The sequence below is a fragment of the Prionailurus bengalensis genome, chromosome C1 (genome assembly GCF_016509475.1).
Source record: "Prionailurus bengalensis isolate Pbe53 chromosome C1, Fcat_Pben_1.1_paternal_pri, whole genome shotgun sequence".
NCBI lineage: Eukaryota > Metazoa > Chordata > Mammalia > Carnivora > Felidae > Prionailurus > Prionailurus bengalensis.
Window position 1 is genome coordinate 167,162,123 of NC_057345.1, and position 27,307 is coordinate 167,189,429.

The 27,307-nt window shown below is 40.0% G+C and overlaps 1 protein-coding gene across 25 annotated transcripts in view; it reads left to right on the forward strand.

Annotated features, from left to right (window-relative positions):
- OSBPL6 (oxysterol binding protein like 6) overlaps nt 1–27,307 on the forward strand; it is a 123,484-nt gene that overhangs the window by 34,760 nt on the left and 61,417 nt on the right. For all 25 annotated transcript variants that reach the window (XM_043577151.1, XM_043577167.1, XM_043577175.1 and 22 more), the window contains 5 exons: nt 12,305–12,397; nt 20,075–20,197; nt 22,785–22,838; nt 24,138–24,251; nt 24,368–24,538. In XM_043577151.1, the coding sequence (XP_043433086.1) occupies nt 12,305–12,397; nt 20,075–20,197; nt 22,785–22,838; nt 24,138–24,251; nt 24,368–24,538 (555 nt within the window). The remainder of the gene's footprint in view (nt 1–12,304; nt 12,398–20,074; nt 20,198–22,784; nt 22,839–24,137; nt 24,252–24,367; nt 24,539–27,307) is intronic.

The window sequence follows — 27,307 nt, forward strand, 5'->3', positions numbered from 1 at the left end:
CCCCGGTCATCACCTTTTTTAGAGACCTAAACTATGGCATAAAGTGGTGAAATGTCTTCCCCACAGCTAATGAGCAGCCTAAGACAGGGTTTGCTCCCTGGAAGCCTGATTCTGGAGCTCTTAAAGTTCTTGACCACACCACTGTTGGCTCTGTTGCAAGGTTTGACAAGCTGAATGTCCAGGAGAAGGGCCTTCTGTTCACTTCTAAGCAAACTCTGTAAGCAGCATTTGTCAATTATTTTGAGTTATGTTCGCCTCCTCATTTTTTCTCTCCGTAGCAACAGTGATTTTTTACATCCTCATTGGCCGAGGAAGCAAGACCAAATGATATATAGACCACTGTATTAATAGTTTTTATCGTGACCTACTGTTCTCAAAGGTGAATCACTCTCTTTGTGCTTTCCTGAATTTTCTGTATTTTCACTACACCTATTGCCTTTGGAACGAGAAGTTTTGAGCATTTGTTCATTGAGAACTGTGATTAGCCTTTTCCGTGAAATGAAATGAGCATCCCCATAGTTTTCTTGCTGTGCCCACCCTTTGGAGACCACTGTCACCGCTGCTTGATGTTTACAGTGTGTGCCCAGTCCGTGTCACAGGTGCTAAAATTGAGATCATTGGAAAGAAATTTGCCACCTGTCATTCAGATGCTCATTATCCACGAGTAATTCAGAACTCGGCATTATTTGAGAATCTGGCCACTGCTTTCCCTGGTGTGTTTGCAGAATCCTTTGATTTTTCTATGACTGTTTTATCAGTGTCTCACTGAAGAAGTGATCTCTTATTACTTGAGCTGGCTGGTTTGGGATAGCATTTTCATAGCAACAGATTTTTCGCCAGACTCAAGATTAACACTGCCTGTTCAGTTCTTAGGCATAACACCAAATGGAAAGAGCCACAGTATAATCAGTTAGTGAACCCCAGAGGATCTCATTCGTAGGTCACTGAGGGGGCCTGGGAATCTGTCATATATAGAAGCTTCCCTAGGAGACTGTTATTTACCCAGATTTGGAAAGCATTGCTCTTACAGGATACATTTATAGGTATTTCTGAAGGACTATAAAAACATCGTCTCAAAGGATCATAAATTCTACAAAAACTGCTTTATTTGATTTTCAGTTTTGACAAATAGAAAATTTTACCATCCCTTTGCCCAGTAGCCACTAAAAGTGGCTAGGCTCTAAGTAAAATACTGTCACAAAGGTAAAGGCAAGGAAAGCCCCATGCATGTTGTATACTTTAAAGTTCCAGACTTCTTGACTTCAAATCCTAATTAAGAGGTGATTTTGTGATAGTGATAATAGCCAGTGTTCATGAGGTTTGAGGGAAATGGACATTCTCGTGCACTACTGCTTAGCATGTTAACGGATTCTACTTTTCTGGAGGGAAATTTTGTAATGCATATCTAAAGACTTTTCAAAGGTCATCCCATAGGACACGGTAACTCAGCTTCTAAGAAATGTATTCCAAGGAAACACCAAAGATACATGTAAAGATTTTTGTGCAAAGACCTTTATCAAAGTATTTTTATACTATTAAAATATTAGCAACTGCCTGATGTTAAACAAGAAGTTATTTAAATAACCTGTTTTGGGGTGCCTGGGTGGCTCAATTGGTTGAGTGTCTGACTCTTGGTTTTGGCTCGGGTCACAATGTCACTGTTCATAGATGCGAGCCCCACTGCACTGCACTGCACTGCACTGGCAGCGTAGAGTCTGCTTGGGATTCTGTCTCTCCCTCTCTCTTCCCTTCCCCCCCCCTTGTGCTGCCTCTTTCTCTCTCAAAATAAATAAATAAACTTTTTTAAAAAAAAACCTATCTCAGGACGCCGAGATTAAGCAGTGGCTCAGTCGGTTAAGCATCTGACTTCGGCTCAGGTCATGATCTCACGGTTTGTGAGTTCCCACATTGGGCTCTGTGCACAGCTCAGAGCCTGGAGACTGCTTCGCTTTCTGTGTCTGCCTCTCCTCTTTCCCTGCTCTCCCTCTGTCTGTCTCTCTCTTTCTCTCCCTCTCTCAAAAAAAAATAAATAAATAAAATAAACATTAAAAAAAATAACCTATCTCATAGTCATGCAGTGGAATATTGCACAGCTGCTGAAAATGTTTTTGAAGAATTTTTCATGCTGTGAGAAAAATGTTACATTGTTAATTGAAGAAAACTGGCTATTAAGAATTGGGTGGATATATGAATTGAAAAAAAGCTGAAAGCAAATATACCAAGATATTGAAAGAGGTTATTGCTGGTATGGTAGTTTTAATTTCTTTTTTCTTTTCTGTTCCCCCCACCACATTTCTGCAATGAATGTTTATTGCTTCTATAGTAAAAAATATATGTCATATTTTGTGAGTCATTTATTTTGTGAGTTATTGTGCATATGTATGTAGGTTTAAATAGTATTTTGAGGGCGCCTGGGTGGCACAGTCGGTGAAGCGTCCGACTTCAGCCAGGTCACGATCTCGCGGTCCGTGAGTTTGAGCCCCGCGTCGGGCTCTGGGCTGATGGCTCGGAGCCTGGAGCCTGTTTCCGATTCTGTGTCTCCCTCTCTCTCTGCCCCTCCCCCATTCATGCTCTGTCTCTCTCTGTCCCAAAAATAAATAAACGTTGAAAAAAAAAATTAAATAGTATTTTGAGTAGAGTAAATATAAGTGTCAGCCATTTTAATAATAAAATTGTAAGCCTTAACTCCATAAGATTTACAAATAAATGAATATGTAGGATGTGCTACAGGGGAGACTTGGAACAAATTTTTAAAACCATCTTTGAGGTACTGAGGCAGAAGCTGGGCCAGCTTTTCTCCTCTTAGTGACCTGTATTTATCTCGTGCCAACTTAATTTGTTCTTTCATTCAGCAAAGACTTATGGGTACATATAGGCAAATTATAGATATATCTGCTCTGAGTTCACACGGGTGATCACAGCAAATCAACTCTGTCTTAAGTATACATATGTAAATGTTGAATAGATACATATAGGATTTTTTTTTTTTTTTTTTTTTTTTTACTTTTATTGCTAACAAAATCACGTGAGTGATTGTCCTACTAAAATCCTTTGTCTGTTCTGGGCCATTTGAATAGCCTTTTAGAAAATTACAAATTACCTTGACTTTAGTGTTCTTTTCCAGTCACACATAAGTGCTCTCCTGCCTTTTATATTAACTCTTCACGTTCCGGAGCCTTTGCTCTTGAAGTGACCTAGTACTTGTCTCCATTATTCACCATTTATTTACAATTGCTGCAGTGAAGAATGGTCATAGTTGCTGGGGTTTTCGGTGATCTTATTAATGTGTTTGTGAGTATTAGAGTACAGGGGAGTAGCAAACCCGCTCCTAGAAGCAGTAAGTTCTGCTTCTAGTGCTACTTGAAGGCAATCATGGGAATTAAAAAGCTGTTTATTCACATGCCTTTTGCCACTTCATAGTCAAGATTGCTGAAATGCTCTCAGCTATAAATGGGCCACTTGATGGGTCCTGATGGCATTTCTTTACAATGCAGTGTTTCCAACAATAGGCCACTTCAATGTGGGGCCAAAGCTGTTGGTTCTTAGGAAGTTTTCATGTTTGTACACACACAGAGTCAAGACTGTGGTGACTGCTACTGCTTCCTTTAGGGTTTTCCAGGTGTGCTGTGTGGAATTTTTCCAGCCACTGTTTCTAAAATTTTCTTTCATTCATTTCAGTGGTGCTTATGCAGAGATTTATTATTAATGCAATTCTTCCATCTTTCAGTGAGAGTAAGACAATTGCTACTATAAAGAAAGTAGTAGGATTACTACATATTCAGTCATGGCCTTATGGCTTTCATGATTTTAGTATTTTATGCTATTCCAATAATAATATTTCCTTGAAGGGAGTTATTAAGAAGACAGCGACAAGTCCATATGCCTCTTCTGCTGCGCCATTCAGGGGGGTGCAGGGTGGGCATTGCCATTCAAGGGGTGCAAGGTGGGCATCACCATTCAGGAGGGTGCAGGGTCGGCATCTCCATTCAGGGGGTGCAGAGTCGCATAGCCATTCACAAGGTTCAGGGTCGGCATCACCGTTCGGGGTGGTGTGGGGTCAGCATCCATCTGCTGCTCTTTGTCCTGCTAGCAGGTGTTTAGGGCATCTGTCTCCACTCATTCTGTCAGCTTCCTCAGTAAGTTCTGATGCTCTGTTCGCAAAGTAGTGCTGACTTTGGTTACTAGGTTGACCAGGTAACATGATGATCATGTCAAGTATGGATTCTTCATTTTCACTTAAAAATATATGTTTATTTTGAGAGACAAAGATAGAGAGTGAGCAGAAGAGGGGCAGAGAGAGGGGAGAGAGAGAATCCCAAACAGGCTCTGCACTGTCAGCACAGAGCCCGACCAGGGCTCGATCTCACAAAAGATGAGATCATGACCTGAATCAAAACCAAGGGTTGGATGCTTAACCAACTGAGCCACCCAGGTGTCCCTGGATTCTTTATTTTCAGATGTCACACCCCAGCAGGGTGTTTGGACACATCCTTCTATGGCAATAAAATCGCACAGAATTCCTAAACATTTATTCTTACAGCATTACCACCGGGATGTTAGCTACCATTTATTAAATGCCCATGGTGTGCAAGGCCCTGGGCAGCACTGTGCATACACTGGGTGCCAGCTCTGTGATTTGCAGTGTCTTCTAAGGTAGATGTTACTACCCCCATTTTATAGATAGAGGACACTGAGGTTGAGAGAGGTTCATGATTTGCCCAAGTCACGTGGTAAATAGCAGCATGAGGGTTGGTATGCTCATCTGTGTGACTTCAAAAATTGCATTGTTTTCTCTGCATTGGACAGTGGATCTCTGAAGGAAAAGCTAGCTGGCTTGCTCTTAGTTCTTGACTTGGAAACACCATAAGGCTGTACCGTATTTAAGAGTGCTGCAATCCTGTTCTGTTTTACTCATTTCTGCCTCTCTGCTTCCACAAAAGCCTGTGGTAAGAGGATGGCTTTTGATGTGTTCAGTTAGTCTTGAGGGAATACACTGCTTGAAATTACTATCGTTTCTGCCGTTTACCGTCAGCTTTAATTTCAGTAGAAGGCAGTACTTAAAAGCTCGGACGCAGAGTAAAGTCTCCATTCACATTCCAACTCCAACACTTACTGACTCTGTGTCATTAATTTAACCCCTCTGTGCCTCTCCCTGTTCAATCGGCCATAAAATAAATGTCATAGTCATTACTCAAAGGCTTTTTGTGGAAATGGAATGAAATAATCCATGTAAAACCTGGAGACAGGGATACAGAGAACACCAAATATTAACTGTCTCCACCATCGTTGTCATCAGCACTATCACATGAAGCTTACGAGCATCACTGAAATAGTGTTGCTGTGTTAGAATTCAGTGTCACTAGAAGAGACACATGCCTAGCAACCAAAAGCTTGAAGGAGAAAATCCTTTAGAGGTTTAGAAATTATTTTCGGTATTTTTCTTTGAAAATATTTTATATAGTTGATGATTATAAAAATAGCTTAGAGGGGCGCCTGGGTGGCTCAGTCGGTTAAGCGGCCGACTTCGGCTCAGGTCATGATCTCGCGGTCAGTGAGTTCAAGCCCCGCGTCGGGCTCTGTGCTGACAGCTTAGAGCCTGGAGCCTGTTTCAGATTCTGTGTCTCCCTCTCTCTGACCCTCCCCCGTTCATGCTTTGTCTCTCTCTGTCTCAAAAATAAATAAACGTTAAAAAAAATATTTAAAAAAATAGCTTGGATAGGATCATCGGACAATTTCAGCAGAGTTAACATTTAGAGAGAGGTGGGCCAGTTCTCCTTTTTACTCTGCTAAACTTGTATGAAAAGTGAATCTATACAGAAATTTGTAGCCATGGCCTGAAATAGTTATAGCAGTTCCTATATGTCTTTGAAATGAAATGAGTAAATGGACAGACCCAACAAACCAGGAGAGCTGTTCAGATCTTGTGCACTCTCATGTTAGAGTAATGTTCCCCTCTGCAGGAGTTGCACTGGATGAACTTTTACCAAATTAAAGAGCTGTAGTGGCATGTTTGTCCTGGACTCCTGGCTTTAAGTGAAATATACATCAGTTCTCTTTGAGCAGGAGGAATAACGCTTAGCCAAGTAGTACTTCCCACCTTCTCTGCGTGTGCTAATAAGTTCCCTAGAAAACTGACCTGTAACCAAGCTAGGTTCATCACTATCACAAATGTACCACTCTGGTGGGGAATGCTGACTCTAGGGGAGACAATGCTTATGTAGTATATGGGCCAGCGGTATATGGGAAATCTCTGTACCTTTCTCTCAGTTTTGCTGTGAACTTTTATAAAACTACTCTAAAAAAAAGTCTTTAAAAAAAAACCCCACTGACCTGAAAATTAAGTTGTAATTGTAGGATTTGAAAGGAAACTTGACTTTAAAAGAATAATTAACAGGGCGCCTGGGTGGCTCAGTCAGTTGAGCGTCCGACTTCAGCTCAGGTCGTGATCTCACGGTTCGTGAGTTCGAGCCCCGCATGAGGCTCTGTGCTGATGGCTCGGAGCCTGGATCCTACTTCAGATTCTATGTCTCCCCCTCTCTCTGCCCCTCCACCGCTCACACTCTGACTCTGTCTCTCAAAAATAAATAAGCATTTAAAAAAATTTTTTTAATAAATAAAATAAAATAAATAAATAAAAGATAAATACATACACACATACATACATACATACATACATACATAAAAGGGTTATGTAACCCTTTATTTAAGCTCCTTATCTAATATGTATAACACCTTGACAGCATTTCCACATTACCGTGAAAGAATGTGAAAATAGCCAGCTTGTAAAGAAAAGTACACAGAAGTATATAGCACAAATTATGATCTTAAGGGAAACCTTATGAAACAGATTCATTTTTGTTCCTGAAGATGTTGCTACATTAAATTTTACCAACCATAGCTTTAAATTGAATAAACAAGAGCCCTGAGGTTAATCCACTGGATGTTTCGATTTTAAAAGTTAAGTTCTTTAAATGTTTTCAAAAGTTCTAGCCTATTGGAGCTGTGATTTTTATAATTCCAAGATGAAGCTAGAAGGCAGTTTTATGCCTAATCATGTGTCAATAATTACTGAGGGACTGTTCCCTACAAATTAATCAGAGAGCACTGAAAAATTCCAGAAATTTCTGACCGACTACAATTTGCAAGGACTTGTGCCAAGGGTGGGCTGGCAGTAGAGGAGGCAGGATACCAAGATGAATATGAGCTTGTTCCCCCCAATCTAACTAGAGTCCAACACCGAGTATGGTTAAATTTGAAAACTATCTTCTTTTTATCTGCCGATGTTGAAAATGCAGCATTCAAGTATTTAGATAGTTCACTACAAATAATGAAGCGTTGTGTGTGATTATATAACCTCAGGATATGCTTTTGACTTTAAACACCATGAAGGCAATTCTTAAGGTAGTGGATTAATTTTTTATCATGGGACAATAATAAATAATTGGATAGATAGGACAAAACTCATTGGACAAATTGGACAAAACTCATTGGACTAATTGGACAAAACTCATTTTTATCATACTTTAAATATCCTAAATTGATCTTCTATAGGTCTGTGGCTTGGTTTGGAAATTAGAGGATTTAGTTTCCTTCCCCTGGCTAAATTCCTGAGTTAATCCTTTATTTCCTGCCTGCATAGTTACTAAGGTCAAGTTTTGCTTTCCTTACAATGTTTATTTGACAGGGATGGGGTGGGGGAGGCAATGTATATGTGTTCTATTGCTCAGCAACCTGCAAGGATGAGGGCTGAGGAGGGCCCTTAAAGAGAAGCTCAAGCCAACGATATTTCCCTGGACAATATGAAATAAGTAAAAGCAGTAGCCGCATGGAACAGGGTTAAGGCGCAGGTTTATAAAAATTTGTTCAGCCTTTTTTGGTCTTTGGTATAAGACCTCTCTCTAGAATATAATCATTAGGAGCAATTCTCTTGTCTATTTTGTTCTCTGCCACCCTGTCATCTGCCCCTAGCACAGTACAGGGGCCCAATAACCAATAGGTTATTTGGTGATTAATTGAACCAATGGATGGATGAATGAATTACAGGTACATTTCACCGGCAGACAGAGTTCATTGACACCTATATATCTTTTATGCTCATGGTTGTTTTTTTAGAAAAACCAACTCATGCATTTAAAAAATACTTTCACGGTTTTTTTTTTTTTAATCTTTATAGAATTTACAATTAGGGAAGGTTTTCTCAGATATATTTGAAGAGTACATGAAACATGATTTGTTTTCCTCTTACCGGTTTATGTGATGTGTCTGGACAGTTTGGGATTGTTAATGAGTAGATTTATATAATTTAGTTTGAGGTAGATTAAGTAGTTGTAAGTAAATTTTGAAATATTAGTTTTTTTAAAAAATGCTTTTCCTGAAAATAAGCTTTATGAGAAAAAGAATAACTTAGATGCAAGTCAAAATTCTCCATTTTAATAACCACAAAAGTTTTATAGTATTTTTTCTAGAATAGTAGTTCTCAGGAACCCTTTACCCTCTTTAAAACTAATGAAGACCTCACAGAGAGTTGTGTATATGTGGATTATGTCTGTCTGTATTTACTGTATTAGAAATTAAAGTGTATAAAAAAATTTAATATTTCTTAATATATTTATTTATTTATTGAAAAAAATTTTTTAAACGTTTATCTATTTTTGAGACAGAGAGAGACAGAGCATGAACGGGGGAGGGTCAGAGAGAGGGAGACACAGAATCTGAAACAGGCTTCAGACTCTGAGCCGTCTGCACAGAGCCCGACGCGGGGCTCGAACTCACGGACCGTGAGATCATGACCTGAGCCGAAGTCGGCCGCTTAACTGACTGAGCCACTCAGGCGCCCCTTAATATATTTAAAAATAAAATAGACTCACCACATGCTAGCCTAAATAACATTTTTTATTTTAAAAAAGTATTATCGGGGCACCTGGGTGGCCCAGTTAGTTAAGCATCTGACTTCATCTCAGGTCATGATCTTACAGCTCGTGGATTCAAGCCCCATGTCGGACTCTGTGCTGACAGCTCAGAGCCTGGAGCCTGCTTCGTATTCTGTGTCTTCCTCTCTCTCTGCCCCTCCCCCACTCATGCTCTGTCTCTCTCTCTCTCAAAAATAAATAAACATCAAAAAAATTTTTTTTAACAATATTACCAAAATTAATTTTAGTGAGAATTATAATGTTTTACATTTTTGTAAAAAAAATTTCTGATGTTTGTAGAAAACAACTAGATTCTCAGTCGGCTTCTGTTTAATATGTTATAATACCACATGTTATGTATCCTCCAAAAACCTCCACTGTACATTAATGAGGGAATGAGAATTAAAAAGGCAAGTAACTTCTTGGCTTTATTATAAAAGGAGTTTTCACCTCTCAGACCCCCTGAAAGAGCCTTAGGGACTCCCAGGTTCATGGACTACCTTTTGATAAATCACTGCTCCAGAAGCTAAGGGGTAAAGTGATGAGCAGCAAAGGAACAGGAGGTTTGACCTTTTCTCTATTTCTCTGTTGTGTTTGAATCTTTTGTAATGAGCGTATATTAGTTTTGTCATTTTAAAACATAAAAATAAAATGAAAGTTGGGAGGGGGACATTATCTCCCAGAAGAAGGTAATAACATTCTTGGGGTTGTTTTGTTTTGTTTTGTTTTGGTGGGGAGCAGGGGGCGGGGGGGGGGGGGGGGGAAGGACAGGGAGAGAGAGGATCCCAAGCAGGCTCCATGATCAGTGCTGAACACAATGTGGGGCTCAATCCCATGACCCTGAGATCATGACCTGAGCTGAAATCAAGAGTCAGATGCTCAACCAGCTGAGTCACCCAAGCGCCCCATAACATTCTTGTTTCAACAGCAACAAAATTCTCATTTTAGTTTCTAATTATATGCTCTCAGAATACATCTAAAATTTAAATTTAGCTGATATGTTTTGAATAGGATCCTATCCAAAATATCAATATGCAAGTCCTGAGTCTTTTGCTCCCTTTTTGTCTAAGATCTGAACACACACCACCAGCTTTTCACTCCATAAGATGTCTTTGCTTTTGACTATCTCACAAAAGGCACTGACACAAATATGGATACTGAGCTACATTCATCATTTTTCTCTGCTCATTCAGATAAATCCAAAAATGGGAAGAACAGAGTCCCAGCTAATGCTTAGATTGTCCTTGGACACTATAGGTGTCAGATTAGGAATTCTTGCTGCCCAACTTTATATTTGGCCCCAAAATATCTGTTCTTTTCTCATTTCTTATATTTCCTCAAAATTGGAGAAATGGGGAGCAGTTCATAAACTTTTCACTGTAATTATTCTTTGTTTTTTTAAAACATTTTTAATATTTATTTATTTTTGAGAGACAGAGCATGGGTGGGGGAGGGGCAGAGAGGGAAGGAGACAGAGAATCTGAAGCAGGCTCCATACTCTGAGCTGTCAGCACAGAGCCCCAGGTGGGGCTCGAACCCATGAACCATGAGATCATGACGCTTAACAGACTGAGCCACCCAGGTACCCCAATTATTCTCTAATAAATGATTTTAAAAATGCATTTGGGGAGGATTTCAAAATCTGTAATCAGACACTTTATTCTCAAGGTAATAGAAATAACCAAAAGCTTGGAAACTTACCAAGAAATTAGAATAATTTGGCTCAGGTTGGAATGTAATTTTTTCTTGAAAAAGCAAATATTAACCTAATAATTTTCCAGTGAGATATCAAAAAACAGAGGCCTCAATAAGTAAATAAAATACTGACCTCATTTATTGAAACAGTGAAATGTTCCCACTAGAATAAAAAAGTTACTTTTCATTTTCAGCCTACACCTAAATATTAATTCCATTGAGTTATTTCTTTGATATCTTTCAGGTTTATTCCCCCATAGAAAATACTTTTTCCCAAATACACAAGTTATATTTACTTATTGCATTAAAAAATAAGAAAAAATTGGGGCGCCTGGGTGGCGCAGTCGGTTAAGCGTCCGACTTCAGCCAGGTCACGATCTCGCGGTCCGGGAGTTCGAGCCCCGCGTCAGGCTCTGGGCTGATGGCTCAGAGCCTGGAGCCTGTTTCCGATTCTGTGTCTCCCTCTCTCTCTGCCCCTCCCCCGTTCATGCTCTGTCTCTCTCTGTCCCCAAAATAAATAAAACGTTGAAAAAAAAATTAAAAAAAAAATTAAAAATACCTATAATTCTATCCCCTTTATGCAGCTGCTGTGAACATTAGGGAACATGTTTTGATTATATGTATAGTATCATATTCTACATACTCTTGATAACCTGATTTTTCAGTTGACAGAACATCAGGGGTATTTTTTCCATATCAGTAGATATAGATCCACATTGTCATTTTCGATCACTGCATGGAGTTGCCTTATAAGTCTCATATGTGTTAGATGTTTTTTACTATAGTAAAATAATAGTAAACTGTCTGTCCTTATATCTTTGTATAGCAAATATGATTCCTTCAAGGTAAAGATTTAGCTATGGGATTGCTAGGTCAATGAGGCATGTTCTTCTTTTTCCAAAGAGTTTTTTTTTTTTTTTTTTTTTTAAATAAAATGGCTCCTCTTTAGAAAGATCACACCCGATTTATACTCCCTTTCTCCCATCTGATCTATTCTTGAATCTAATGGTTTTAAAAAAAAATCATTATTTGGTTTTCATTTCTTTGAATACTTCTGAGGTTGAGGTTGAACATCTTTTCAAATGTCCTGCATGAGTTGCCTGTTAATGTTCTTTGCTATTTTTCTGTTGGAAAGTCACTGATCTGTGAGTCCTTTTTGTAGTCTATAACACACATCTACTGTTTTGTATTTGATGAATCATTTTCTTCTCTGCTCATTTAAGAATTTTTGTAAGATACTACAATTACAATGATTTCATAAGGATTATAAGAAACTCTAGAGACTAAGTGGTATTAAGGCTCTGGGATTTTTGATGTAGACCTTCCCTTTTGTCTGTTGCCCTCAGAGAGAGGTAAGCAGATATTTTTATGTAAGGCTAATTGTCTAAGTGGTGGATATACATTCTCGTAAAGTAATAAATATGTTGAGGCATGCTCTGTGGTTTTTTAAATGTGTGCAATCTCTGACTTTTTCTCGAAGACAAACCAGCTGTTGTAGAGCATATCTGGAAGAGGGGAAAACAAAATCCCGTGCTGGCATTTTTCTGACTGTTGCTGCTGCCTTTGGTCTCCTCAGGAACTTGCCATCGTTACCATGGCTCACTGTGTTTACTGTAGTTCACTGTGTGACCTCGCCCCCGTGTCCATCCATGTGAAAAATGGGCTGTCTCACCCTGGGATATATTTCCATTTATTTTCAGAGTATCCACGTCTTGGAGAGGACTGCTTCCTCCAGCACCGAACCCTCTGTAAGTCGGCAGTTGCTAGAACCGGAGCCTGTCCCCCTCTCCAAGGTCAGTGGTGGAATGTGGTGCTTTCTCAGACGGCTTGATGCCTGCTGTGGGCCAGCTGGATCGTAAACAGCTCTTACACCTGACTCCCCTGAGGTAGCTGTGATACCTGTTGTAGCACTGTGCTACCACGTCTTTCTGCCTCCAGTATGTAAGGTTTCTCTGCCCTGTGTAAGGGAGGAATAGATGAAAGTATATTTTGCTGCAATTTGCAAGGTTACAAAGATCCAAAATACTCTGGAGTTTAAAGGAAGAGAAAGTATTATCGTTCCCCTGTTGGAGACATGAGCAGATATTTCTATGCCAAGCTAATAGGAAGAAAAAAATCACTGGGTCCAACAGAAAAAAATTAAAAATAAAAAATAACACCACCACCACCAGCAACACCACCTGTTACCATCATGGCCCCTGCACTGTGCACCAGGCATTGTGCCAGGTGCTTAAATACATTATCCCATTTAATATAACCCTTGCAAACAGCTCCATGCAGTGGAGGTATTTATTACATTTACAAATATGGAAACCAAGAATTAGTAACTTGCTCAACATCTGAAAAAGCTAGCAGAAAGTAGAAAAAGTAGCAGAGCAGGGATTGAGACTGAGACCATTTCAGTGCTAGGCCACCTACAGATAAAATAGTACCTACCTGAGGGGCTGTTGGACGTGAGGGTTCCATCCTTCTCCTTATATCTGGCCTGCCTTGCAGTGAGCTCTTGGAAGAACACTGCAGATTATTAAGAGCTCTTCCATTTAATGGAAGCCAGCATTCCCTCCCTTCAGCCTTGTCTTTCATGGACTAGGGAAACATCTAAATTTATTTATGTCTAAAATACAAAATCCTAAAGAAAAGCTGGGGAGATGCCATCCTGCTCACCCCTACCTCTTGCTCGACTCCTGCGATCTTCAGTGGGCTGCCTGTCTTGTGGAGAAACTCAGCAAATAGACTGCATGGGGATTTTGAGTTCAGATATAAAAATAGCACTTTATTTCCCCCAAACGACTTTGAAATATGTTGAACTGATTCTTCTTTGCTTTCCCTGTGTTAAACAGAATCCTTTAAGGAAAGAACACTTTCCTACCCTAGTGGTATGGAAAATATGTGCTTGTACTCTTCATATTTAGAAGATATTACAAGCTATGAAGTTTGTGTTATTGGACAGGAGTAGACTGCTAATCTAAGGAAAGGGGGTTACTAAACTTAAAAAATAATTTAGAGAGAAATAGAAAGTAATCTGATTTCTATTTGAATGGCAAACAGAGAATGGTGACTTGGTAAATACAACTGGTAATCTCTTTGAAAATATCAGCTCTCTCTTACAGGCAGCTAACAGAGAGAGAGAATAAATAAATCCTGGGGCCATGGGAATGGCAGCTAACATTTATTGGGCGTCTACTTTGTCTCAGACATTGGATCAGTACATATAGTCTCTCACATGATCAGCCTACTGGATGAGGTGACTATTGACGTTCTTCTCATTTTACTGATGAGGAAACTGAGACTTGGCGCCTAAGTAAGCTAGTTGTCCGGAGTCAGATAGGTGGTGTGTGACAGAGACCAGGATGGTGAGAGATACACAGTGAAAAGAGAATGACACACAGAAACGACAAGGAGAATTGCTGGGCTGAAAACCACAAATAAGGAAGAACTTCCTGGTCGGTGAACATGGGGAGGCACTGGAGGATTGGCACCCCTGCGGAGGGCAGGGAACTTCCTCACCCTTTCCCTGTACCTTGTCCTCTGCATCCCTCCCACCTGGCTGTTCCTGAGTTGTATCCTTTTACAATAAACTGACGATCTAGTAAGTATAATAGTTAATAATAATAATAATAAGCAAACGCACACAAGACTTGCTTGGGTCCTTCGTCCCCCACCAACTGCATCTTGAACCTCCATGGCATCTCACTTTACACTCCAGCTACATCCACCTGCACACAGTTCCCTACACTGGCCATGCTCTTTCTCTCCTCCACTGCTGCATGTCTGCTCCTTCTGGAGTGCCCTAGCTGAAACCCCTACTCTTCTAAGTCAGGCCCACAGGAATCCTTCTTCAGACGCTGTTTATCACCTCCCTACCCCAATGCACCCTCGGCCCCAGCCTGTCCCTGCACTTACCACATCTGTTACTTTATTTTACATCCTTTCTTACATCAGGTCCTCTAGAAGGAAGACCTGAGACTGGGCTTAGGGTGTTTGTGGCTCATTATGGGAGAGCCCGCAGGAGAAAGGGTAAGAGAAGAGGTTAGGACAGTGCAGTGCTGGCAAGAAGTGGTTTTGGCCGGAGTCTACCTTCAGCCCGACTCCACGGTGAGCCCTGGGCATGAATTGTATCACAGTGTTGCTGTCATTCTGAGGCAGGGATTTTTGTTCCATCAGCTGTTGGTACTCTTGTGTCCTTCAGCAGTTGAGAGTCTTGAGGGAAGGAGATGCTGAGGTGTAGATGCCCCAGCCATGGAGGAGGGAGATTCATGCCCAGGCTCTATGGCCCCAGCTTCAGTAAAAGGCAGTTCACGGTAGAAGGAGGGAGCCTCTACCGCTGGGGCGTGGATCCACTGGGCTCTTACAGGCATCTAGGTAGGGCACCAACTGTATCCACTTCCCATTACTCTTCCACGCTGTTACCCGCTTGGATCCTGCTGTAGGACTACACTATTGTTGTTGTGTTTTGTATTAATACCACATTGCTCAGGGCCTCATGAAATCAGAGGGTCCCATCCATTCCAGATACGAGAGCATCTCACCATCCCTTTGAGAAGAGATGGACTTCCTGGGCCCTGGTTGACGGTAGAAGAACATTGTTTGAAGTACACATTGTCCTGTCTCAGGATTTGTCGAAATTCTTAGTTTGGTTGATGTAGCACCCCACCCCCATCCCCGACACTCATGCCTCTGGAGTATACCCTTGAGAAAGGAAGTGTCTCAAATGAACAGATGAGGGCTGTTACTAGGTTACTTTCTGATTTTAGTTGTTGTTATTAGATTAGAAGTATATTTTAAATTTCTGTAATAGCAAAAATGTTTGTGTATCTGACTCAAGTCCGGATATGATCACATAAGGGCTTTTGACTGTTTCCATTACAAGTGTACCTACAAAAATTGGAGACTTTTAAAAAGAAAATTAATATCCATTGAAATGACAAAAACTCCTTCAATTTTCAGAAAGTAATTTTAAGTTCCTTAAGATAGACCTAGTCTACTAAGCATAGAGGTGGGTTCTATTAAAGGCTGAGATGGGCTGTTTTCATTTCTTACACACCTTATTTGTAACATTGTCATCTGCAGTTATAATTGAAATAGGGAAGATGTTGTTTGCTCTGGATTTACCTTTTTGCCTCTTTGTCAGTTGGACAGCTTATTTAACTATAAGAACTGTATTGGGATTCTTTTCAATTTCTTTGGGTTTAATAATATTGAATCAGAGCAAATAGAGTTATTTGTTTGGAGCTACTGCATTTATGTTTAAGAAATACATTTTAACCTTTTGCCTTTTCTGTCTTATCCCTTTATTTCCCTCCTCTGTAGTTAAACTAAGAAAAATACTACTGTGATAGAAATCAGTAGCCATTGTGCCACAGGAACAAGCTGGTATTATGGTCTGAGTTTAATTAGAAAAAAAAAAATCCAAAAAGCTTATCCAAACACTTATTATTAAATGTTTCCATTTTTACAAGTTATCCAGAGTATTCTTCATCACATGTATATGTATTTACTTACATATACATGTATACATATATACCTATACATATGTATATATATATATATATACACCATACACATATATGTATATATATATACACCATACACATATATGTATATATATATACACCATACACATATATGTATATATATATATACACCATACAGATCATATATGTATATATACACACAGGCCACACATAATGGCCACACATACATATATAATGTATATATATATACACCCACATACCACACATCATATATATGTATGTGTACACACACACACACACACATACACACACACACACACACACACAGAATAGATGAAAGATGAACACTAGCCTTCAAATGAGAACTAGTTGAAAATAAAAATGTTATTCTAGAGATGCTATACATGGATAGGGCTACTAAAAATAGAAATGTCATTAAATACAGCTGATATCTAAGAACAGAGAAAGCTCTAATGAATATATTTATACATATACAGAGAGTTATTCTTTAATTATGTGATTATATCAAACTTTTAAAAAGAAATCAGTAAAAATCCATCATTTTTATGAAATTTTTTGTCTACTTTCTTTGGTGAAAGTAGAACCTAGTATCTTCTCTGATGATTGCAACATTATTCCTAAGCAATGCTCACTTGTTGAGGTGCAATTCAGTATTTTATTTTATTTTATTATTATTTTAATGTTTATTTATTTTTGAGAGACAGAGAGACAGAACATGAGGGGGAGGGGCAGAGAGAGAGGGAGACAGAGAATCCGAAACAGGCTCCAGGCTCTGAGCTCTGAGGCCCAAGGTGGGGCTCAAACCCACAAACTGCAAGATCAGGACCTGAGCCGAAGTCAGACGCCTAATGGCTGAGCCACCCAGGCGCCCTCCAGTTCAGTATTTTAAAATGGGAATACCAGAGCACCCCACTTTGTGCTCCAGATGATAATGCCACCTGTACTGGTATTGTCCAAAAAACATGGTATACAGCCTGAAACTGTCTCATCAGAAACATTTTTTTAAAAAATTACTGCATTTGGGTGTTGTGTATAAGTGATAAATCACAAAATTCTACTGAAATTAATGTTATACTATATATATTAACTAATTGGAATTTAAGTAAAAACTTTAAATATATATATCAAAAAATATTACTGTATCTAATTAACAGTTTTGACCAGCTCAACCACATGTCTTAACAGTATTATCTTTATACCACCTCACGCCAGTCAGAGTGGCCAAAATGAACAATTCAGGAGACTATAGATGCTGGAGAGGATGTGGAGAAACGGGAACCCTCTTGCACTGTTGGTGGGAATGCAAATTGGTGCAGCCGCTCTGGAAAGCAGTGTGGAGGTTCCTCAGAAAATTAAAAATAGACCTACCCTATGACCCAGCAATAGCACTGCTAGGAATTTATCCAAGGGATACAGGAGTACTGATGCATAGGGCCACTTGTACCCCAATGTTCATAGCAGCACTCTCAACAATAGCCAAATTATGGAAAGAGCCTAAATGTCCATCAACTGATGAATGGATAAAGAAATTGTGGTTTATATACACAATGGAATATTACGTGGCAATGAGAAAGAATGAAATATGGCCTTTTGTAGCAACGTGGATGGAACTGGAGAGTGTTATGCTAAGTGAAATAAGTCATACAGAGAAAGACAGATACCATATGTTTTCACTCTTATGTGGATCCTGAGAAACTTAACAGAAACCCATGGGGGAGGGGAAGGAAAAAAAAAAGAAAGAGGTTAGAGTGGGAGAGAGCCAAAGCATAAGAGACTCTTAAAAACTGAGAACAAACTGAAGGCTTATGGGGGGTGGGAGGGAGGGGAGGGTGGGTGGGTGATGGGTATTGAGGAGGGCACCTGTTGGGATGAGCACTGGGTGTTGTATAGAAACCAATTTGACAATAAATTTCATATATTTAAAAAATAAATAAATAAACAGTATTATCTTTAAATAGAATATTATTTCTTGGGGGCATCTGGGTGGCTCAGGCGGTTAAGTGTCCAACTCTTTTTTTAATCTTTATTTTTGAGAGAGAGAGAGAGAGAGAGAGAGAGAGAGAGAGTGCAAGCAGGGGAGGAACAGAGAGAGAGGGAGACACAGAATCTGAAAGAGGATTTTTTTTAAATTTAATGGGACACTAGCAGTTACTATAAAGGGTTCTTAATGTTGCTAAATGAATATTAGTAGGTATGTTTTTGTAAGGTAAATAGTTCATTCAGTGGGGACCCCTCAGGGATGACCAGGTAGATAAAGAAATGACACTGGTCTCAGATTGGTTTTCCTTGTGGAGTAGGGGACATTTACAGTTGCATTTGGGAGGACAGAGGCATGATGTTGGCTTAGAGGGCTTTTCATAAGCCAGGAGTGTCTCCTAGGCTTAGCGATGCTAGAATGAAGCAATGTTCAGCTGCATCTCCTAGAAATATAGCTTACTGTGAAAAAACACACCCCATTTATACATGCTTGGACTTAAACATAGATTTGACTTGGCCATTGGGCAAGCAGCTTCTGGGATGGAAGGAGGGAAAAAAGGAAAAGAGGAATGGATGATAAAATGCTAGCCTCTCCCTTCTCGTCCCCAGGGCCATTGTCCGTAACTAATCGTGGCACCTTTGCCTCTGGGCCTTGTCAGAGCCTCACAGTCCTTCAGCAGGGGCGGCCACCACCTAGACATTTGTGCCAGCAAGTCCAAGATGGAACTCATCAGTTCCTGTTGGAGCCTTGTTGTGTGATTGAAGGATGATTCCTGATAGAATATATGTCTTCAGAAGACAGTTTCCTGAGTCCGTTTGGGATGGGGCATTCTGCAGAGATGCCTGCCCTGATCTGTGGGCTTGTCCCGCTTTCTGAAGCTGAGGCAGTGGAGCAGGTTACACCGAGAGATTGTGCTTCCCTGCGCCGGGGGCAGGATCATAGCAGTTGTGAATGGGATGTGATGTTTGCTCCTGCCTCTACTGCTTGCTTTGTGACCCATGCCTGAGATCTTGAATGGGAGTGTTTGCCAGGTCAGTGGTTACTTCAGGGTGGCGTAGGCCCGTGGGAACCGCCCGGTCCAGGGATTTGAAAACCCAGGATGTCGCTAAGGGTTGGGTATCTAACACGGAAGCAGGCCGTGACGAACTGAACATGTCTAGACACCCATCCCTCAGGGCAGACCCAGTGCTGCCAGATCTGATAGACTTTAGCAAAACACTCAAAATTCAGATTTTTTATACCTGAAATCGTCTGACTTTTAAATGTTGACAGCTCATTAAAAAATTTAGACATCATAGACAAGACAAAACGTGTCTTATGAAAGAGGAAACCATGATTTGGCCTGTTTTTAACGGAGGAGGGTGATAGCATAGCCTCTAAAATCCAAGATTTCTGGCTTTCAAGTCTGGTGCTCTTTACATGGGCGCCCAAGGGTTGAGTGTTTCTCAGGATGTGTGTCTCTGAAAGCATGGACTTCTGAGTGTCCTGTGGCAGGCAGGGCATTTCACGAGCCCTCTGAAATATGTGCAGCCCGTAGCACTGCTTTTAGCTGGGTAGGTGATGGGCCACTCAGACCACTGTAGCCTTTCCATTTTATACAGGAGCCCGGGTCTCCACACTAATTGAACATTTGTCATCAAAACAGCCTTACTTTAAAACGTTAAAGTGCCTTTGTGCCCAGAGATGAACTGTCTGGAAAAATGCATTTTAAATCTTCTGAGTACATGCAATCAAAACTCCATTCTGCTCCAGCCCCCAGCCCCCAGCCCCCAACCCGTCTCTGATGGACCTGCATGCATCCAGGTCTACTGAAAACTCATTTTAACTTCACTTATAAGTGCGTCGCTGTGTCTGATGTTAGAATTTGCTTCAGAATGTGGTTCAGACTTCCGGTGTGTCCAGTGTTATTGCAAAAGCAGCTTCTACTTAAGAGTCTGCTTTGACTGTGTCATCAAACACTGAGAAATACGTGATTTGTTTTTCTTCTTTTCTCTCAGGAAGCTGACAGCTGGGAAATTATAGAAGGGCTGAAAATAGGCCAAACCAATGTCCAGAGACCAGACAAACATGAAGGCTTTATGCTGAAGAAAAGAAAATGGCCTTTAAAAGGCTGGCACAAGGTACCATTTTCATCATATTCATCTCCAGACCTTCGTCGTCAATAGAGAAGATCTTATTTGGTGTCATTAGGTGGGAAACGAAGAGAATGGTTGTATGTGTAAAACTAATTTTCAAAGCCTTTTTTGTTTAACTGTGTGGGCTACAACCCATTATATCCATTTAAGTCTGAGATACATAATATCTGTACGCAGGGAAAAAATATTTTACATTATATTTAAAATCCAGTTTGTACATGTTGTCTATTCTACTTTTTCATTTAAAAATAATATGAATATAGAAAAATAATAACATGAATGTATGCTTATTAAATATTCTCTGAAATAAGATGTTTTTAAATGCATGCATATGTTCCGTTCCATTGGATGGATTTATGCTATATATCGCACCATTATTGAACCAATTCCCTATTGCTGCACATGTAGGATATATCTAACTTATTTACTATACTGCTGTTGTGATGAACATCCTTATACACAAATTTCCATTTAAGTCCTTGGAATAAAGTCCTGGAATTACTGTTACCAGTGCAAACTAAAGATGGAAAATCACAGAAGTCTGTTTACTGCTCTTAAAAGTATGTGATTTATTCCTCTCTCCCCTACCTCTACATCCTTTCTCCATCTTCCAGTTTTAATTATGGAGAAAATATTTTGTACTACACCAATGCAGTTATCTAAGTAACAAGAATTCTGTGAGGCTAAGAAGGAGAAAATTATCCTCCATTTTCAATATAAGGTCTTCGACAGACCACCAGTACCTTCTCTGAAATCACTGGAAGAACAGGTTCATGTACTTGCTGCACCTGCTGATGGATTTCATCTCAGAGCAGATGGATCTATTGGCCCAAATGACTGGCTGGTGACTCTCCAGTGGCCCAAAACAGGGATGTTATGGATTATAGCATCTTTTGCAAACACATTTTTTTGCGATTTAAGGGGAAGACTTAAAAATTAACCGACGGCAAATGCCCTACTTCCCAGTCTCTGTGCGTGAAATAAAAATAGCTCAAAGAGGCTTCTAATGTTCCTTTCAGAAGCCTTCTCAGTCTCCCCTGAACCCATAATATTATCCCAATACCAAAATTTCTGTCCACCCTTGTTCTTCCTTGGATTTTGGCCAGCTGGCCATACTGCTTCCTAGAATCACCTTTTGCTTTTCATTCTGGCTTCACCACTTTGCAATTCCTCGAATCACTGGCCTTGCTAATCTCTTCCCCCATGATCACACAGTAGGTTATACCTGCTAACATTCTTTGATAGGTAGAAATGGAAAAGTAGAGAAAAGAAGTCAAAGAAACCAATGTTACATGAATCACTAACTTTAATTTAGCATTCTCAGGTCCACATCTCAGTGGTTCAACAGCCATTCTTTCTAGGCCATACCTTTGAGCATTTTTCTATATCAGTAGTAGGAGGTTCTCAACTTGGATTACCTTTTCTCCTGGTCTCTAGCGCCATCAGATATTTAGTCAAGCATCAGCATATGTGATTGCCCGTGTCTTGGGTGATTGAGTAATCAAGTGTTTTTCATCTGTGGGGATACTTTCTTCTGGTGCTTTCTTATTGCCCCCCCAGTACCTGTGTCAAAAGGGTTTTCATGGCTTTCTGTGAGTTCTGTGCAGAGTATCCCTGGGCTTGACCACCTGCTACCTCAGCAGCTAAGTGGTCCCAAATCACATAAAACCTTCCCAGCAGAGTAATTTTCCAGCCATAGAAAGACTCCTTGCACTTTTAGAGACCATAGGAGGGCACTGGACCCGTTGTTTGAGTGGGTCCTGAGAGTTGTTTGTTCCCTTGTGAATTGCCCATGGAAAGGAAACCAAGGAAACCAGCAGAGTCTTCCTGAGTGTTTGTGGAGCAATAATGGCTAGATTCATTTGGAGTGGACCAGGAGCTTCTTGAAGGAGACAAAAATTGCCAAAAATCCCTCTCTCTCTCTCTCTCTCTCTCTCTCTCTTTTAACCCTGCATGTAATTTAGAAGTATTTTTAATCTCTTTTAGTGAAATGCAAGCATTTTGCTAAGTGGAGATAACAAATATATTGCTAAAGCTCCTTCGTAAATGTTCCAGATAATTTATTACTCCTAGATCTAGTTCACTGGCTTCTGTAACAGACTTGAGCATTTTCAGGAATTTTCCGTGGTATCCAGGGAAATGCAGGAGTTTACATCCAGAGTGAACAATTCCCTGTAGAGAAGCTCCTTACAGAATCACTGTGATCTAAACTGAGTTATTCTCATTTCTCACTTTCAAAGACACCCTGATGTGGTTCATTCAAAAGTCTTGGCTGTGGGTCCTGAGACTCCATCCCCCAGGCCCACTCCCTTCGAGGAAAAGCATGGCGAGAGATTCGCTCTCCATCAGATTGTGTGTAAAAGAACCCTAGTAAGCTAATAGTATGGAATTCAAGCTCAGATTTCCTTACCATTTAATGTGACTGACTATGGCCAGGTACACTGAATTCATATAAGTTAAAATGAGCAAACATACTGATTAGTAAATGCCAAGAAACGTTAGACCCATGCTTGTGAATGTTTTATAGAATTCAAAATGTAGACGGTAACTGGGCGTTGTTTGGTTCTTGCAGCGGTTTTTTGTCCTGGATAATGGCATGTTAAAGTATTCCAAGGCACCACTCGATGTAAGTAGCACACAGGATATGTTTCAAAGATTGTTTTAAAGTGAGTAAACACCACAATTGTGTAAGCCTTGTGACATAGCTACCAGCTTTGTGCTCTTCTGTGCCTGTAAGATTTAATAAGTTACCCTGCTCACTTCGGCAGCACATATATTAATAAGTTACCAAACTTCCATGTCCCATGGAAGATGTGTTTCATGCTTATGCTCAAGCTAGCATAAAAATCTCAGATGGGAGCATGAAGATTTAATTTAACAATTGTGATGTGTGTTTTTCAAAACAGAAGGTTACACCTAAAAGTGATACACTAATAAAAATCACCCCTTCTGTCTTGGAGAGAAAACCCAAATAGACTTTTTTTCTTATGCATCTCTCAATGAACTATGCTTTATGTGCTTTTTTTGAGATTTAAAGCAACCTTTGTTCTTGTCTATATCCTTTTAAAACCTATCTTATGAACTTCATTTGTGTTTCATGCATCCTTTTATCTTGGGAATCCCAACTCAGTAAAATTATTACAAATTATTTTTCTTTAATATAAGAAGTAGTTGTTTGCATGTAAAATGGGAAAATGCCATCCTTCTTATCATTGTGGTGTAGGGGAAATAACAGAGGGCTCAGATTTCAGTTTTGTCCCCGTCTCTTTCACTGAATCAGCTGTGTGTCCTTGATCAGACAAAGGCAGCCAAGAGGGAGCCCTGGCTGCTCTGTGCTCTCAGTCTCAGCTGCCTGGTTCTGCCTCAGCAGCTGTCTTCTAGTTGATTACTTGGGGATGTTCTGAGTTGTGGGTCAAAGATTGACCATGGTTATTTTAGGAACCACTAAGCCTATCTTTTTTGGGATATAAGCTTTGCAATCTAGAATTATGAAGATTAGCATTATACGTTGTGCTAGAGACAGGACTAAGAAATGAATAGTCTGAGGTGCCTGGCTGGCTCAATTTGAAGGGCATGCAACTCTTGATCTCAGGTCATGAGTTCAAACCCTCGCTGGGTGTAGAGATTACTAAAAACAAATAAACTAAAAAAAAAAAAAAAAAAAAAAAAGAAGAAGAAAAAAGAAAAGAAAAGAAAAATAAATGAATAGTCTTGTTTATTGAAATTGGTGTGAAGTCACAGAAACTTCACCTGTCCTCAGATTAAGGACCTCAACTTCAGAACCTTAACCATTTTTCTTTGTGTAAAGAAGGTGTGGTATTCCCTTTCCCAAAGATAAATTAAAGATTACATTAAGCTCATTTCAGTACAGAAACACATCAAATCATATATCCTTCTAGCCTATTTACTAGTCTTCTGACTTCAGATTCAAAAGGGGAAGGTCCATGGAAGCATTGATGTTGGACTCTCGGTCATGTCAATTAAAAAGAAAGCTCGGAGAATAGACCTTGACACAGAAGAGCATATCTACCATTTGAAGGTAAAGTCACTTCTCAATAGTTTTTCTGCCTTTATCAAGGGAATTCACTTGCCTGTGCCAGTGGTAAACAGGAGATTGGTTTCACCATTACCATCTCCTCTTGTTCATTGTTTTAGGTGAAATCCCAGGACTGGTTTGATGCATGGGTCTCCAAATTGCGCCATCATCGATTGTATCGGCAGAATGAAATTGTCAGATCACCAAGAGATGCTAGTTTTCACATATTTCCTTCAACCTCCACAGCTGAATCCTCACCAGCTGCTAATGTTTCTGTTGTGGATGGAAAGGTACGACTCTGTTATATAAAAATCAGCCCAGAAATTGCTTGGAAAATTATGTAGGCACATAACAGTGTCATTTGACAAACCAGGAAGAGAAGATTTATTTTGTAAACTAACCCTCAAGACAACAGTGACATTTGGCATCAGAGTTAATCACAAGTATAGGTTAGGTAGAATGTGGATCACCAAGAGAATTAATAGTTACTTTTCCTTTCTATGAATGGACCACATCCTAATTTTATATGGCTTTGTAGGGATATTAGGAAGTAGAGTGAACATTTGGCTAATCAGCCCCTAGAAATTATATTTTCCTGGGTGGTAATAAGAAGACCACAAAGTTTTGAAAATGAAATTTGCTTCTCTACCTTGAATATATTACATGTGTAATATATTGCATACATGACTCAGAGAGATACCATTGAATTTGCCCATGAAGTTAAGGTAAGTTGGCTAAAGAATGTGACCATAATATATGTAGTAGACTATTTGAGTGATTAACCATTGTGTTAAGCATTTGACACTCATCTCTAATTTTTAATATAGACTAAACTCAGAGACAGTAAAAAATTTTTTCAAAGAAATGACATAACCATTAAACAGCTGAGCCAGAATCCAAATCCTCATCTCTGTGTTTCCAAAGTCAGTGCCCTTTCCACTGTACTAAGTACCAGATTAAGGCAGGCTGAAGTTGTTCTTTGGCCTGTATTAAGAGTTCATATTTTTCATGTGGCTGAAAAGCTAGAGGTGTTGCCTGTTAAAAACTGAAGTGAGGACAAGAGACAGGGAGACGGTTGTTTCTGCCTTTGATTCAGTAATTAAGTTTTCTGAACCATAGCCACATTGCAGTGCCCAGGGGTGTTCCAGCTTCCCACTTGGCACCTGATATTGAGAACACAGACATCTGTGAATGAATAACTGGCTGCCATAAAGATTTGGGTTTAAGAACCTTTCAGTGAGGATTCTGCTTTTCTCTGCTTTCTTACTTAGGGATGTATGTAATATATATCCAAGTGTCCTTAGCAAAACGTGGAAAAACCTCATGGAATCTGCGAGATTACTCAAATCAGATTACATGAAATACTGCTGTATTCACTATTTACTATTTTTTTTTAATGTTTTTTATTTATTTTTGAGAGAGAAAGGCAGCGCTCACATGCATGCCCATGAGTATGAGAGGGGGAGGGGCAGAGAGAGGCGGGGACAGAGGATCTGAAGTGGGCTCTGTGCTCACAGCAGAGAGCCCAATGTGGGGCTCAGACTCACAAACCATGAGATCATGACCTGAGCCGAAGTCGGATGCTCAACAGACCAACTAAGCCACCTAGGCACCCTCATTATTTACTATTTTAATGGGAGTCACTTAAGTGATTTTTGTTAAATCCCATTAATTATGTTTCACAAGGCTCTTAAACCTTGTTTCATTCTGGTGATAGCCTTGCCAAGAATTGTTTAACCAACATCTTCCTCCTAGGACCAAGGTATTGGGTTAACCCTCATAATATCCAGTTCTGAAGTGAAAAAGAAGGAGGTCAGAGGGTAGGAAGTAGAGCACTTACTGGGTGACCCAACACACAATGACTAAGACAGTCCTCAGGTTTTCCAGGCCCCCTGAGTTCTCACCACAGAATAGAATGAATCCCAGGGTTAGTCCAAACTAAACAAGAATTATATCCCAGATGGATATTAAAAAAATTTTTTAACGTTTATTTATTTCTGAGACAGAGAGAGACAGGGCATGAGTAGGGGAGGGGCAGAGAGAGAGAGAGAGGGAGACACAGAATCCGAAGCAGGCTCCAGGCTCTGAGCTGTCAGCACAGAGCCCGACGCGGGGCTCGAACTCACAAACCGTGAGATCATGACCTGAGCCAAAGTCGGTCGCTCAACCGACTGAGCCACCCAGGCGCCCCCAGATGGATATTTTAAAAATATGAACATTTAATCCTTTAAGATGCTTCTGCCTGCATCTTTGGCATAGACTATTGATAAAAGATGTAGTATTTTCATCCCTGTGTTAGTTATTAAATAACTTGGGTGATAACCGAGAATGGAGAACTGAAGCCAGTTCTTCTCCACTGTTTGCCTTGGTATAAGAAGCTCTTTAGCTCTGGTTTTCATAGAAGATCTATTGCTGTAGTTACGAATGACACACCTCTAAGATTGAACTTGGTGAAAGATCTCCGTGACACTTAGCAGAACGCAATAAAGAGTGAAGAGAGTTTTTTGTCACTTGGCTTGCATTCTAAGTATCAAATTATGAGAGTCCTGAACGTTAATTGGTATGTGGCCCCATGTGGGTAATAAATAAGTCTGGGTTTGCTAAATACGTGCATCTTTCACTTCATGATGATTTAGGACAGACACAATCAATTGTAATTGAATATGAAAGTCAGATATGGAGTTTTGACATTGCTTCAGCTTTTTCAAAAGTAAGTTCCTGCTTTTTCAACTAAGTGTTCACTGAACTCACTGCGTTATCTCCTTACTATACTTCCTGCAACTTTATTTCACATAAAATCCCTTTACGGGAAAGTCTATCAGCTGTAGATAATGATAATTTGTCAATGCTGACTTTTTGTATGTTACAGTTTTTAATATGCATTCAAAGCAGTGCGCAGCTGCTGGGTGGTGGATAATGCATTTAGGAATCACATGTGGCTGATGAGGCCTTGAGCTGATCATAAGGAAGTAAGAGCTTCTGGAAAGCAAAGGCCTTCACTCATGAATTAGAAGTCCTGTAATAAGGACCCCATGCCCAATACAACTTGCTGAGCAAAT